Source organism: Arvicola amphibius, chromosome 2 (genome assembly GCF_903992535.2).
Source record: "Arvicola amphibius chromosome 2, mArvAmp1.2, whole genome shotgun sequence".
NCBI classification, from domain to species: Eukaryota; Metazoa; Chordata; class Mammalia; order Rodentia; family Cricetidae; genus Arvicola; species Arvicola amphibius.
Window position 1 is genome coordinate 74,593,263 of NC_052048.2, and position 15,987 is coordinate 74,609,249.

The 15,987-nt window shown below is 45.5% G+C and overlaps 1 protein-coding gene across 1 annotated transcript in view; it reads left to right on the forward strand.

Moving 5' to 3' along the window:
- Positions 1-15,987, forward strand: part of Dnah6 (dynein axonemal heavy chain 6) — a 190,608-nt gene that overhangs the window by 130,541 nt on the left and 44,080 nt on the right. The window contains exons 54-60 of the mRNA XM_038319156.1: positions 787-990; positions 1,859-1,984; positions 4,664-4,828; positions 5,779-5,846; positions 7,695-7,875; positions 9,816-9,995; positions 13,323-13,556. Coding sequence (XP_038175084.1) covers positions 787-990; positions 1,859-1,984; positions 4,664-4,828; positions 5,779-5,846; positions 7,695-7,875; positions 9,816-9,995; positions 13,323-13,556 — 1,158 coding nt within the window. The remainder of the gene's footprint in view (positions 1-786; positions 991-1,858; positions 1,985-4,663; positions 4,829-5,778; positions 5,847-7,694; positions 7,876-9,815; positions 9,996-13,322; positions 13,557-15,987) is intronic.

Genomic DNA, 15,987 nt, shown 5'->3' on the forward strand with positions numbered 1-15,987 from the left:
CACACACACACACACGCACACACATAGGCCTTTACCTCTCCTGTTGTCTGGTGACCAGTCATCTACACCTAGGCATCCAATAACATATTTCTCCCTCTCCTCCTCCTACATTATAAAGCTATCCATCACTCAACACAATGACCTGGGGGAACAAGAATACCCTGAGGTCCCTGTCTTTATAACACAAGTGGCATCTAAAGTCAGCATAGATGTGGACTCTTGAAGAGGCAGGACAAGCACAAAGAGAAGATGAAAAGGAACAAGACACTGGATGAATCTGCAAATATGGGGTTTTTGTCTTTATATGCATGTGTACACACACACACACACACACACACACATATAATTTATCAGAACACAGATATTCTGTCTGCATGTCTAATTTTCCAGAGAAAATTCCTTTCAGGAAGAATTGCATAGCCATTTTTTATGAAATAACTTTCTTCCTGAGCAGTGGAACCTGGTCTAAGAGCCACCCAGACTCGGAAAGTGCTCAGTGTGAACAGTCCTTTGCTGGGGAGCAGGGAAAGACAGTTCTATATCGTGCAGCAATACTCAGCCATCATGAGAACCACAGTCTTCTTCACATGAGAAGACTGGAGTCCACACAGATGCTAGCATGTCTGAAGCCATAGCTAACGACACTGTTCTGGTGCCAGATCCCTGGGTTTTAAGCCACTTCTTTGTTCCGTGTCCCCTATGGATATCAGTAGACCATAGCTCTCCCAGGCACTGGCTTCTTGCTGCTCTCCACCATGTGTTGAATGTTCCTCCTTATTTATACAGCTTATAGAGTGCTGGATTGAGTCCTGCCTGGTCCTGGACATTCCAATTGACCCCTCCTTCAGTCTCATTAACATTCTCGGAGATCCCTACGAAATCCGGCAGTGGAACACAGACGGGCTGCCCAGAGACTTGATATCCACTGAGAATGGCATTTTGGTTACTCAGGGGAGAAGGTGGCCTTTGATGATTGATCCCCAAGATCAGGTGTGTAGCAAACGCTCCTGACCGAGGGGCCCTCTGCTGAATATTCCTGCGCTACATGGGAGAGAGGAATTTGACAGAATTGACTGGCCATGGAGACTTAGACCAGGGGAGTTGAGAAGTCTTCTGCTCAGAGTCCCTGGCCGTACAGAAGGGTTCGGTCTTGTGAAAAGTCAGAAGGGACCTGCCCGAGAGCTCTCTCTTCATTTTGACTAGTTTTATTTGGAAGACTGGCCATTAGTTTTCTGTCTTCTATTAGGGAGCATATAAATTGACAGAAATTCGTGATCATGAATCCTTTTATCCTGAAACGCCTTAGAAATCAATTTGAAGTCAGAGTAGATGGAACTGGGGGCAAGCCTGCCTTCAATTTACAGAGCCCTGCTGTCTGGTTTCCTAAATACTTAAGCAAGGACCAGCACAGGAAGCGCCAGAGAAAGTCTCAGGAGCTGAGTGACAAACACCTGGCTTTCCTAGGCTGCTCTTCTCTTCCTTTGTTTTAAACTTGGGCAAAAAGAGAAATCTCAAACATCGGACTTAAGTGGTGTTTTCATGGCAAGAGGAATTTTTGCTTTGTTTGGGTTTTTTTTTTTTTTTTGGTTTTTTCGAGACAAGGTTTCCCTGTAGTTTCTAGAGCCTGTCCTGGAACTAGCTCTTGTAGACCAGGCTGGCCTGAAACTCAGAGATCCGGCTGCCTCTGCCTCCCGAGTGCTGGGATTAAAGGCGTGCACCACCACCTCCCGGCTGGGGTTTTGTTTTTTATGTTTCCAATTTAGTCGAACAGTATCTCTAAACTTTATTCTAGAAACTTTCCCTTCCTGACTTTTGTTTTACTCAGAAGCAAGGACCTTCTGTGTGTTTTCTCTCCCAGGCCAACCGCTGGATAAGAAACAAGGAGAGCAAGAGCGGGCTAAAGGTCATTAAGCTTACAGACAACAATTTCTTACGGATACTAGAAAATTCTATCCGGCTGGGTTTGCCTGTCTTGCTGGAAGAGGTTTGAGTTTTGCTTTGCCCTCTCATGTTAGTTCCTAACTATCCAATATCTGGAATGCTGTCTGTTCAGGCCAATGGACCACACCTGCACATGTGAAGGACACCAGCCAAGTCCATTTTTAATTTGGTCAAACCAGTTGCTACTCAATCAGTACATTCTCAGATGAGCTGGAATCCGTTAGTTGAAGGAAGTTTCACCACATTATTTGGTAGCTGAGTCTTTAGTTTCCAACACTGCACATTCCCAGGCCTCACTGTGGGCCTTCAAGGATGGAAAATGACAAAGCAGTAATGACAGTAGGAACCTCTGTCTGCATACATGCCACACACTAATGATGAGCTATGAACTATTCTAGTAGATGTAATCATTATTTCTGTTTGGGTGCAAGGTCAGATTAAACTGATGACTAATGAAAATGAACCTTTTTTGAGACAAGTCTCATGTATACAGCCTGGTCTCAAACTTATTATGTAGCCAAAAGTTACCTTGAACTCCTGGTCCACTCTATGAGCCTCTACTCCCGAATGCTGGAATTACAGATTGTGCCATCAAAGCTCATTTCTACAGTGCTAGAGCTAGAACCAGGGACTCTGGGCATGCTAGGCACACACTCTACCAACCGAGCTACATTCCCAGCCCACAGGGGGGGCATGGCTCATTGAGGTAAAATGTTCTACTACGGGATTTATCACTCCAAGACTAATGTTGCTTGCATTGTTTGATCGTTCCGCAAACATCTGAGAGCAAACTGCAAACAATATCAACAGAGTCCCTGTCTTCAGTAGCACATAGACTCAGTGGGGACAAAGATAGTAAACAGAGAAGAAGTGAGGGGAGGGAGGAAGAGATCTTTCGAGCAAAAGCTCTGAAAGAACAACCAGGATACAGCGATAGCCAATAAGCAGGGATATGATCTGTTCTAGTTTCATCCTCTTACTGGGATAAAACATTCTGACAAAAAGATGTCCGATGTGTTTATCTAATTCAATAAAAACTCGGGAGTTAGATACTGGGATAAGAACCTGAATGATCAGAGAAGTGGTGGAGAAGTGACCAGTGACCTCCTATTTCTGTCCTTTCTCCATTGGAAAGGGCTGAGACCCTCTCTAAGCCCTACCTTACTACTTACTGTCTCTCTATCTTTCCTCAGTCCTCCAAAACCTCTATGGTTAATTTTGGTCAGGTATTAGCTAGATCTACCTTCTGCTTCAAAGCAAATTTTATTGTCAAAATGCAATTGCCTAATGACCACACTTTGCTTTCCTAATTTGCCATTCCATGTTTTAAAGAAAGAAGGACTAAATAAAAGCATGGGCTGTGACCACTTCAATCCCATGTAGAAGTATCTCTGATACAGCACAAAAGGTGCTCAGAAATGATATTGACTGGGGTAATTTCACTGCAGCCCTTGTAACAAGGACTGATAATAACATGTCCTCCCTAACATTCATGGGAACCCGTCAAAATCTGATTCTCACTATCCTAATTTATTAATTCTTACTTCAGCCTTACCAGATAGTTACTATTATTATCCCATTCTTCTAACGGAGAAACTGAGGCAGTAAGAGGTTCAACTATCTGAGCAATCTTGATTGCTTAGAAAATCCAAACAGAGTTACAATACTCCCCACTGGCGCCACATAGAGCAACCTCAATGCATCCAAGCTTTGACCAACACAGAGAAGGTGCTGGAATGAATCCCAGGCCCTGCCTTGAACCCTGCAGTCATGTGACAGAGGGAAGTCTCTGGAAGACTGTGGCACAGTGATGTTAGCTTCAAGCTATGCTCTCAACCCTGTGCTTACTTTGAGACATGAGAGGTCCCAGGACTTTCCTCCTTCACATCAGAGAACAAAATCCTTCTGTAGTGTTGTCCCCGCAGGACAGCCCTTTATCTATAGCAGAGCACACTTGGGAGTCAGTCTCCCCACAGGGACGGGATGCTCCAGCCAGGCTTTCCCTGCTCTCCAGAGCTTGGAGTCATCTCCACGATGCTCATTGTTGGATGTTCTCTGTATTTGCTACAGTGCTCCTTTCAGACTTGGTCCCTGCCCACTTATCAGTGTGGAATCAGTCTTGTCTATCTCAGGGTTCCGTGTGGGGACTGGGAAGGATGTGGGTCACATGTGCGTGCATGTGGCAGGCAGAGGTTGACCTCAGGTGTCCTCCTCTATCAGTCTACGTCTCTTTTAGGAAACAGGGTCTCTCACTACACCAGGAGCTCACCAATTAAGTGTACAATCCTAGATGACATCGAGGCAGATCACTTACTTGGCTACAAGGTCTAGCAAAAGTTTAGTTTCTTTGAGATCAAAAGGAAGTTTCAGAAAATGGTATCACCACATAGACCTACTCGTGTGTAGACGGCTGAGGTCACCCGGCAGTCTTGTGCTATCATGTTTCTCTCTAAGATAATTTCTCATAGGGATGAGTCGCATGTGAGATCATTCTAAATAAAGGCAGTCCCTTTGTGGGCTCTTAATCACTTATGCAAGTGATAACTAATCAGTGAGCATGCACTGTTAGAGGTAATGTAAGGGTATTAGGAAATACATGATCACTGGGAAAGTACTTATTCAAAGTAAGTCCTGGGACTCTTAAATGTCAAATTGGTGGCATCCATTTTCCATTTGTTTTTTGTTTGTTTTGTTTTTTTCATGGTTCGTTTCCATTTTTAAGCTCAGAGAAGTCCTGGATCCAGCCCTGGAACCCATTCTTTTAAAACAAACTTTCATTAGTGGCGGAAGACTACTCATCCGCCTCGGAGATTCAGACATCGATTACGACAAGAGTTTCAGGTTCTATATGACAACGAAAATGCCGAACCCACACTACCTGCCTGAGGTGTGTATGAGCCGCTAGTGCATGAGCTGGAACCTTTCACCCAGATGAGTGATGTGTGATGAGCCGCCAAAGCTTGGTGGGGTCTCCCATGCAGGGAGCAGCTGACAACCTCTCCTGCTCCCCCTTCTCTCCCTCTGCCACTCTCCTTTCCTTCCATAGGACAAAATGCCCCCACCCAGTCAGTCCCCAGAACAACAACCTGTCTCACAGCACTCAGATGTCCATGTCCTGTACTCCAAATACTGTTGGAAAACTCTAGAGAATTTAGAGAATCATTTACTGGCCAGATTTCCAGTAACTGTTGTTAGAGACGGCAAGAAGAATTACCTTCTGCCTGCCCCATGCCCTTGATTTTTTTTCAAGGGAAATCTGAATATTATGAGAGTATACTAATAGTTTCCTATAAAGATGTTATGATGAGATGAAAGATGTAGAGCAGCTCACTTTATTACCATAAAGCTTCTTTTTAACAGACATGGGCAAGGCACTATATGTAACTGATTTTATTATTTTGTCCAGTCCTCACAGATACTCTGTGAATTCTTTATAACTATCAAAAATGAAAACCTGACAGAGGTGAAAGGTTTGCCTAAACTCATGCAACCACTGCAGGGTGCAGCTGAAATTCAAACCAGATTTGTTGATTCTAAAATGCTGCTGCTATCCCTTTCTGGCTCATTGATCCTTAAGCTATCATATAGGATCCTGTGTGAGGGGAAGAGGGGAAAAAGCAAGATTACCACTCCTATTGGCAGAGAAAATCATGAATGGAATTCTGAAGCCATTGGCTTTTGAACACCATGGTCTACTTGGTGCGTGTGGGTAGGCATGTGTGTAATCAGACTAGAGATGCCCTTCCCGGAGAACAGTGATCCTGGTCCCATAAAGAAAGCCCATCACGTCATGCCAGCTGCGCTTAGACATTCGTGTCCTCCCTGCTTCTCTTCCAGGTGTGCATCAAAGTCACCATCATCAATTTCACTGTAACTAAATCAGGTCTGGAGGATCAGCTGCTAAGGTAACCGGGTGAGAGAGTATGTTTGGGAAGCTGGGTGATGTTCATGGGTTTCCTAATGTCTCGTTTAGAAGGGTGGTTTGAGATTTATTTTTATATCTAATCATATGCATGCATGTTTGTCTTTGTGTATCTGCACTTAGTGCAGGTGCCTTCAGAGGCCAAAGATAGCATCAGATCCCACGGAGGTGGAGTTACAAAAGGTTAAAAGCCACCCACTGAAAGTACTGGGAACGAAACTCAGGTCTTCTGCAAGAGTAGTATGCACTCTTAACCTCTGAGCTGTCTTTCTAGCCATTGTTTAGAAGTTTTGACAAAGAAAAGCAAATAATAAAATAAATCTCAAGAAAAGATCTGTCTGTCGTTATCAAATTCCCCACTAAACTGGAGGTCTTTTTCCAATGTGATCAACTGTAAGAGCTACCTGTAGGATTATTTTAGCACTATATCATCGAACTTATTCTATGTCTATGCACATATAGTCATACAGCTAAAGATTTATTATTATTCTTTATGTCTATCATGTTGTATATTTATATTATTATATACAGCACTTTATATTTTATTACATTATCTATTGTGGATGCATATATTGTGTACACCCTTACACCGCCACTCAAAGGACAACCATAGGAGTTGATGCTCTCCCTCCACCACATGGGTCTCAGGGATTGAACACAAGTCTCCAGGCTCAGCAGCAGGCTCCTTTAACTGCTGAGCCATCACGGTGGCCCAGAGGAAGGGCTTCAGAAGGATGCCTTTTAAACCATGGTTACTCCTGGGGGGGGGGGCATCAGATACGGTGATGGAGCTGACAAAATAGAACTTCTATCTTTCCATCTTTTGCTTTGTGATAAGAATAAATTCATGAACTATTTATATAAGAGAATTGCTTCTTTGAGATGGTAAGGTTTCATAACCTCCCATGTTCACCTTTTTTGACTCGTGTCTAAAATGTTCTGCTTCCTCTTTTTGACTTGGCACAGATGAGCATTAGTGAATGAAGCTGACTGATTGGAGTGGTAACCGGGTTCCCTCCTAATGGGTAGATGCTGTGAGAAGAATGGTAGAGAACTTGTACCTCTGACATTCCAGCCTGGGGGACAGCTCAGTCCATAGAGTGCCTGACAGACAAGCATAGGGACCTGCATTCCATTTTTATATTTATTTATTATTTAGCAGGAAGTAGCATATGCACCAGACAATGGAGCATGTGTAGAAGTCAGAGAATCACCTGTCAGCTTTAGTAATCTCTTTTCCTAATGTGGGTTCTAGGAATTGAGCTCAAGTCATCAGGCCTGGTACCAAGAGCCTTTACCTGCTAAGCCATCTCTGGGGCCCCTGCGACCTCAGTTAAATTTCCAGAACTCACATGAAAAGCCAGGTGTGGTGGCCCATGGTTTTATCCCAGTACTGGGAAGGTAGAGACAGGCAGATGACTAGAGGCATTCAGTCAGCCAACCTAACCTAATGGGTGAGCTCCAGGTCAATGAGGCACTCTCAAAATAGGTTAGGTAGCATTACAGAGGAACACCACCACCACAGGTTATCATTTGTCCTCCATCTGCGTGCACACACGCGCACACACACACACACCAAATAAATAGATACGTATTAAAATAAATATATGATTGACATGCAGTTCTCTGAAGAGCCATCATGACAACCCAGCAACCAGAGACAATGTGCTTTCAGACTCAGCTGCACAGCACTCCCAATGCCTGGCTACAGAATACTCAAACAGAACAGCTACACACGGGGACGGAAACAGCAATGAGTTAGGTAGCTGAAGCAGCAGTGACTTAGGGAGCTGACCAAGTTCTAATCCAGCTCTTTCAACTTCGGATCTAGTGATGTGGTGCGGCTTGAAAAACCTGAGTTGGAGGAACAGCGAATCAAGCTCATTGTGAGGATCAATAGTGACAAAAACCAGCTGAAATCCATTGAAGACAAAATCCTGAAATTGCTCTTTACGTCTGAAGGGAATATTCTGGATAACGAAGAACTCATTGATACGCTGCAGGACTCAAAGGCAAGTGACAGTCTTAGTGTTTACAGAGAGCATGTTCATCCATCCATGACAGTGCAGACCTGTCCCAGCATTCAAGAGGCTGAGACAGGAGCATTAAAAATTGAATGCCTACCTGGACTGTAGTGAATTACAGAGTAGCCTGGGTTATGTAAGGAAACTCTGTCTCAAAACAAGAAATGTATAGCTTCAAAAAGTCATAGTTTAAGGTGTAGATGGAGCGGCGGGCTGTGTCCCGCCACCCGGCTAGCTTTACCCAAAATAATTACACGGAAACTGTATTCTTTTAAGTACTGCCTGGCCCATTACTTTCAGCCTCTTATTGGCTAATTAACCCATATTTAGTAATCCATGTAGCACCACGAGGTGGTCGCTTAACAGGAGAGATCTTAACCTGCGTCCATCTCGGAGAGGAGAGGCATGGTGACTGCTTATGGCGACTGCCTGAAGCATCTCCCCAACTCTGTTTCCTTTCTCCCACAATTCTGTTCTGTCTACACTGCCTACCTAATTTTCTGTCTTCTTAAAGGGCCAAGGCAGTTTCTTTATTAATCAATGAAAGTAACACATAAGACACTCCTCCATCATTAGGGCCGGTGGCCCCCTGGTGGACCTGTCATTCCAAAGGACCCAGGTTTGAATTGCAGCACCCACATTGTGACTAACAGCCATCTGTACCTCCTGTTCCAGGGGATCCAATGCCCTCCTCTGGCGTCTGCCAGCACTGTGCCCAGGTGGTGCACACACACACACACACACACACACACACACCACAGGCAAAACACCCATACACATGAAATAAAATCTGAGTGTCCTACATGATCTTCAGAGCAAGAGTGGGTCATCTGTAAGTTTCTAGGGACACACACACAAAGTATGCCTAGCTCTCAGGCCTCTCCACCAACCAAAGAGCATGGAAACTATAGACCACTGACCCTCTTGTCTATTCAACATTTTAAAAACAAAGATTGTGAAGAACCAGGACAACTTACAAATGGAAAGTCATTGTCACTTCCTCCAGGAAGTCTACCTGGTGGCACCAGCTGGCATGAGTCTCCTCCTCCCAAGCCTCTGTCACAGCCTTGCTACTGCTTACCTGAAGCCATAGTTAGAGGGCCCGTGTCTTACCCCTTCCTTAGGTAGGTGAGTTCTGTGCAGTGGGACTGTGAGCAGCTCACCCTATTACCTCTTCTCTGAGCATCAGGCACGGTGCTCACACACACCGCTGGTGTCAGTAGAATCCTGTGGCTACTGATGAGGTGTACGTAAGCTCGTGCTATTTCACAAATGTAAACAGTGTTTTCAGAAGTGTGTGCAAAGAGCCCAGCCTATAAAGTGATTCTCATTGCTTCAGAGAGACAGTGGTTTAGTAGAAAAAAACTGAGCCTTGAACACATAGGAGCATGTTTCATGATCTTTTATTTGGTTGGTGTTAAAAAGTAGCTGCTGGCCTCACTACTAGTCCAGCAGCAAGCACTTGCCAAGAGCCTTTGCACAACTGAGTCTCTGCACATCAAGAATTCTAAGCTGGGCTCCACCCCAGGCCCTCCTCATGACTTCTCAGTTTCCTAGCTGCAAGGAGCCAGGGTCAGCTCAGTCAGAACGAGCCTTGGTCCAGAGCCTCTTTCACCACACCTTTACTTCAGTGTTCCCTTTTCATAATTACCAACTCACGCCATCATTATTTCTTTTTGTTTGTTTGTTTGTTTGTTTTCCGAGAAAGGGCTTCTTTGTGTAATCCTGGATCTTGCTCTGTAGACTAGCCTGGCTAGTCTAACTCAGAGATTCACCTGCCTCTGCCTTCCAAGTGCTATGATTAAAGGCGTGCACCACCACAGCCTGGATTTATCCTTTTCTCTTTCTTAGACTGGACTGGATGCATTCCGAAATCCCCACTACTTTTCAGAAGCAGATCTCTAAGAACTTGTTGTGTGTTTATTCAGATCACTTCGGGTGCCATTAAAACCAGGCTGAAGGAGGCAGAGTCCACGGAGCTGATGATCAACATAGCTCGAGAGAAATACCGCCCAGTGGCCACACAGGGCTCCGTGATGTACTTCGTCATCGCTAGCCTCTCGGAAATCGATCCCATGTATCAGTATTCACTCAAGTATTTTAAACAGGTGACTGCTTGTTGTCTTGAGTCCCCTTTGAAAGTGGGTCATTTGTTGCCTTTGACAAGCCATGAATCAAGTTTGGGGGTAAAATCCTCCAGGACTTGGGGTGCAGGCACAGAGTTCTAGAATAGTCCCATCTACCAGGTCACCTAAGGAGTCCAGTGCCCAGTGAGTGCAGAGTGCTGCAGTGGAAGAGGAGGGCGGAGCTTGGCAAGGCCCATTTCCTCTCTGCTTCCTCAGCTAAATAGCTTGCTTGCTTTCCCTCTGGCCTGCCCACCTTTGTTGTAAGAATCTCTTTAAGGCATTGGTTTTCAACCTGTCGGTCACGACCGCTCTGGAGGACCAAACAACCCTTTCGCAGGGGTAGCCTAAGACCATCAGCAAACACAGATAGTTACATTATGTTTCATAACAGCAGCAAAATTACAGTTATGAAGTAGCAACAAAAAATTATGATTGGGTTCACCACAACTTGGGAAATCGTATTAAAGGGTCCCAGCATTAGGAAGGTACAATGGTTAAAGTGCATTCTGCTCAATAATGAAGACTAGAGCAAATGCTAGGTGTACCTGACTATAATTCCAGCCTCAGAAGGCAGAAACAGGGGATCCCCAGAGCAAGCTGGCCTGCAACACTAGCCCTATGGGTGACTGCTGGGTTTGATTGAGAGACCCTGTCTTAATTAGTAAGTGGAAGAGTGACTGGGGATGGTGCCCAGCATCAACCTCAGGTCTCCACATACATGTTCACATATGTGCACATGTTCACACACACAAAGTGTTCATAAACATCACACACACGCAAATGCACAAACACACCACACACGTGAAAATGAAAAACAATCTCTTTCTACTTTGTACATATTCACCCCCATACTTTGTTCTCTCTATGCTGCAGCGGGCTTGGCACCGACCTTAGCGAAGCTGGCTCCTGTGTCTCCCCCACCCCTCCCCAGAATGTTTCCTGCACCATCTTCCTGGTGTCTTTGATTCAGAGGATTCACTTTCTTTGCTCCGTTTCTGTTCCACCACCCGACGGTGAGACACTCCTGTTTCATTTCAGTCTCTCTTGCCTCGCGCTCACACTGACTCTCACCTGATCTCTCCCAAGGAAGGCTGACTAGATGCCGCACCGTCTCTATAGCCACGCTCAGTATCTTAAGTCACGGAGCTTGAGCCAGCTCTGTTGTGTTCACTGAAGACTTCAGGGAAACAGAAAGCTCACTCCATGAGTACCTCACTAGCCCAGTCTTCCACCTCCCTGCTCCTCCTGTCAGGTCTATGTTGTCTCTTTTATCTAAAAACTAAATAGTTAGAGGGTGGGGAAAAGTTAAGAATTTTAGCTAAAAAATTATAAAAATAGTGTGGATGTGAGTATGCTCAATATGCACTTTTTATAGATACAAAAGCTTCAGTGGAAAAAGGCAAAAAAGTCAGCAAATAAATATTCTTATGCATACTTACGATATATAGCATGTCATGGGGTTCAGATAGCTAGTATGAAGGTGGCCAGAGAGGGACGACGTAGCATATCCATATCCTCAGAGCTGCCCCCAGCTTTTGCTTTAGCAACAGCAATTAACAACTACTCATTTAAGTAGGAACCCAATGGAAGAGTGCAATGTTGTCATTTACGGGCTTCGGCTTAAACCCTAGCTAGACCTGATCATCCCATGTGTCTTCTGCTGTGTGTTCTCCAATCTTCCTCTATTTTCTCCCCATCCCCTACCAGTTCACAGCATATACTGTCCCCTTTTCTATGTGGAGCAGTTAGCGTACCCCACTTTTCCAATCCTCCACATTCATGCCCACAACAGTACAACAGAGGCCTCCACCGCCTCCTGCGTGGCTCACAGTGAGAAGGACAAAAGTACCTGATTCCTTGCGTCACAGCAGCCAAACTGACCCAGTCTGCTAGACTCACTGGTTCATGTGCCGACTGCACTCTCTATTATCCAGAGCACCCTGCCTTCCAGGCAGAATGCCACCTTCCCCGGAAAGGCTGGCCACACACCTCTGCAAGTTGGCCGGGCTGTGCACCTGCAATGACTTCCTCGCATGGCTGGGTCATTGACCCCTCTAAGAAGTGGGTCTAGTATCTCAAGAAAATAACCACACTGTCCAAAGTGGCTTGGCAAGGCAAAAGGTTTACTTCTTCAGAACAGTGCGTAGCTGTGTCCACTCACCTGGCAAGCACACCTGGCAGGAGTCCCTCTGGGTCCTAATTCCTAACACAGAGGGGTTCTTGCCTCACTCCAAGTGGTCACATTCTTTCTTGGTTGGATAATTTAGAGAGTCACAGCTGAGAAGCAGAAGCGATTTGGAGCAGAAAGTGTAACCTTGTGCACATATTTGATTTCAAGAAGTGCTGGCCCTGGAGGAATTGAAATTTCTTCCAAAGAGCCTCTTTCCAGTGGTTTTTTTTTTTTTTTAATGGCATTTTGTTTTATTTAACTCTTTAGGGGGAAAATGGTACATTTTGTTTACAATTCCCCCTCTTTTGATTTTCTTCGAATTTAATTAACATTGGCTAGCTTTCCTGGTTTATGGTATTCATCAGGAACATACGGCAAGATGTGGGGAGTCTCTTCCTGTGGTTTCTATTAGTAGTTAGACTAGCCCTCATGTGACTGTGATCCTCCAACTACACAGCTTCGTGGTCAGTGGCCACTCCAAGGCCTTGGCCATCCTGCTACAAGAAGATGGGGTGGGTGTCAAGAGAGCATCTCCCTGAAGCAAAGGCACAAAGATCACAGGCCAGGTTTCTGGTCCAGCCCTGAGTGACACGCACTGCACTCAGGCTGAGGTCTAGTGAGTTGCTCAGGATAGTTTAGACCTGAGGGAAGAGAACACAGCCCCGACTACAGATGGGAGGGGCAGTCAGCTACTCCACAGTTGTTTCTTCCACCTGGTAAGCTTGAAGGCCACTTACCCCACCTTGCCTCGGGTGGAGGGTGTCTCTCTGCAGCTACAGCCAGACCTCCCAGAAGGCCGTGCTGAAGCTCTCCCACCCTCTGTCCTCCGTGAGGCTGTGCACTGTTCAGCACTTCTTGAGTCTCTTCGAGTGAGGAGACCATTTCCACTCATCCACAGCAGCCACACAATTCCTGTGCAAATGGAAACACCTGGACAAATAGGACAAAAGGGAGCCGTTTTTTCCTCTAGTGGTCTAGAGAACCCAAATCTCAGCAAGTTGAGATCCATTCTAGATTTTTTTTCCCAAGGTGTTATTAGCCTACCACATTGCTCACTGAATGTCAAAATGGGGACAGACAGGAGGAACAAGGGATTTTGCTCCACAGAGGATTAGTCAAAGCGTCCCTTTCTTCCTCAGCTGTTCAACACAACGATCGAAACTTCCGAGAAGGCCGACGATCTGCAGTACCGCCTGAACATCCTCCTGCAGCAGACCCTGCTCACTGCATACACCAATGTTTCCCGGGGGCTTTTCGAGCAGCACAAGCTCATCTACAGCTTCATGCTCTGCGTTGAGATCATGCGCCAGCAAGGGCAGCTGAATGAGGCTGAGTGGAATTTCTTCCTCCGCGGCGCTGCAGGAATGGATAAGGTAGCCGAGAGGGTGAAATCCTCCCACCTGTTAGCGCGCACTCCCTTTCTCACTGTTGTGACCAGATAGCTGACCGGAAGCAGGAAGCAACCTGACGAAGGAAGTGTCCGCTGGAGCTCGGCAGGGGGCGGAGCTATGGAGGGGGGGTGTCAGCAGAGGGCGGGGCTATCATGGGGTATGGCAGGGCAGCAGAGCAGGAAGCCTGTGCTCACACTGGGTGCACAGTCGGGAAGGAGAGCTAGGACTGGAAGTGGGGCCAGCATAAAGGCCGGAAGCAACACGTGGAAATAGGTGATAACATCTGTTTGATTTGGAGCCCTGGGAGTCAGTGAATTCTTCCCTTGTAAAACTCTGCTAAAGATTGCTGTTTTTAAAAAAAAGTATCCCTTATCCCTTCTCAAACCATGTTTTCAGTGCTGTCTAATAAATACAGAACAAAGCTCTTCTTGTTAGGGACAGACACCGGGAACAGAGATCAGACACATGCAACAACTAAGTTACCAACAGGCCCACTAACTACAAACGGCAGAAACGGAAGACAAAAAAAAAAAAAAAGCAAAGGAGAGAAGTGGAGAATTCAGGCTTGGACATGTCCTTGGTCTAAACTTATAAAAAGAAAAAAGTTGAGCCAGGCAATAAAACCTCAAGACCTACTCATCAGTTACCCGCTTCCTCCAGCAAGACTCTGCCTCCTCAAGCTTCCACAACCTTACCCAGAGTGCCGTCAACTAGAGACCCGCTGTTCAAACACAGGAGCCTGTGAGGGCCTTTCCCATCCAAACCACAGCTCACAGTCACCCCATAGTGTTGCACAGCCAGAAGGCCCGGTCACACCTCAGCAGTGCCACCAGCTGACTGTAGAGTTGGGTTAACATTTTGCCTTGTGTGTAGTGTTGTCCTCCCCTCAGAAACAGCTCGAGTAGCCAGTGAGGTAGAAAATTAATTATCTGGGAAACTGGAGAGATGGCTCAGTGGCCAAAAGGGCTTACCACTGCTCCAGAGGACCAAGCTGGCCTCCCGGCACTCACATTTGATAGCTTACCTATCTCTCCACCCCAAGGGATTCAACATCCTCTTCTGGACAATCTTAAAAAAAAAAAAAAAAAAAAAAACAGAAAATATTAACTGTCTTACAAATATGAAGTTTTCTCACAGGGAGACTCAGAGAAGCTAAAGAACTTTCCAGAATGCATTAATGCTTGAGAGGGACTGCTTCACGGGTGTCTAAGTCTCCACAGCCCATGTCTCTTTCGTTGCTTGTTTGCTGGTGTTCCTCGTGAGCAACACATATTTTCAAAAGAGATTTTTGGTGGATTTTAAAATCCACCAAATTCAAAGATTTAAAAACACCCAGAAATCAAAAAAAAATTAATCAATTAATGACCAGACTTGGTAAAGGATGGGTGCAGAGGCGGGTGGATCACAGTGAGTTCAAAGCCAACCTGATCTACATATCAAGTTCCAGGCTAGCCAGAGCTACATAGTAAGACCCTGTCACACAGAATCCTCTTCAGAATGAACACAGAAATCCTCTTTAGAAATTTCTCAGGAGTTTTTTTTAAATTGAAATTTTCCTTCTCTGATAAAAAAAAAGTAAAATGAAAGGTGAATATTTTCTCTTTCACTCGTGAAAGGGACAGTGGGCAGTGTAGGTTAAAGGTGCCTGCTGCCAGGCCTGGTGACCTGAGTTTAACCCCAAGACCCACAGGATAGAAAGAAAGAAATGACTCCCACAAATTTTCCTCTGACCTCCACATGTGCATCTTGGCATATGTGCACCCACATCCATGCACACACATAAATAAATGCAATTTTAAATTTTTAAAATATGTTTGGAGAAGCGAGCTGGGCGATAGCTCAGCCTGTTAATCGCGCGGCGCTGGTGCAAGCGAGGTCCCGAGTTCGAACCCCGGGTCCTTGGTGTGATTCCGTCACACAGAGCGGTTCTGTGTCCCGTGTGGGTTGCATGTGTCTGTGTGCGTGCGGTTTCCCACGCTGTCTTGTGGGAAAAAATATGTTTGGAGATATATTTTTTACCATTACCTATTTACCTGTATATTTTAACTCTAATAATTTTTGGGGTTTTTTTGAGACAGGGTTTCTGTGTGTAATTTTGGAGCCTGTGCTGAAACTAGCTCTTGTAGACCAGGCTGGCCTCGAACTCACAGAGATCCGCCTGCCTCTGCCTCCCAAGTGCTGGGATTAAAGGCGTGCGCCACCACCACAGCCAAGCTATAATTTTCATTTTTATCTTGTGTCACATGGGTTTTGCTACCTTACAAGGTACATTAGATTTTCTGGAATAATACAAGAAATGAACGCCCAGGTGTGAAACATTGTCTGTGAGAACATTTGCACTGATCAAATTTAGTATTTCCTAGGACTGGATGGAAGGGAGTGCAGGGAGAAATAGCAAGGGGTCCAGGCAAAC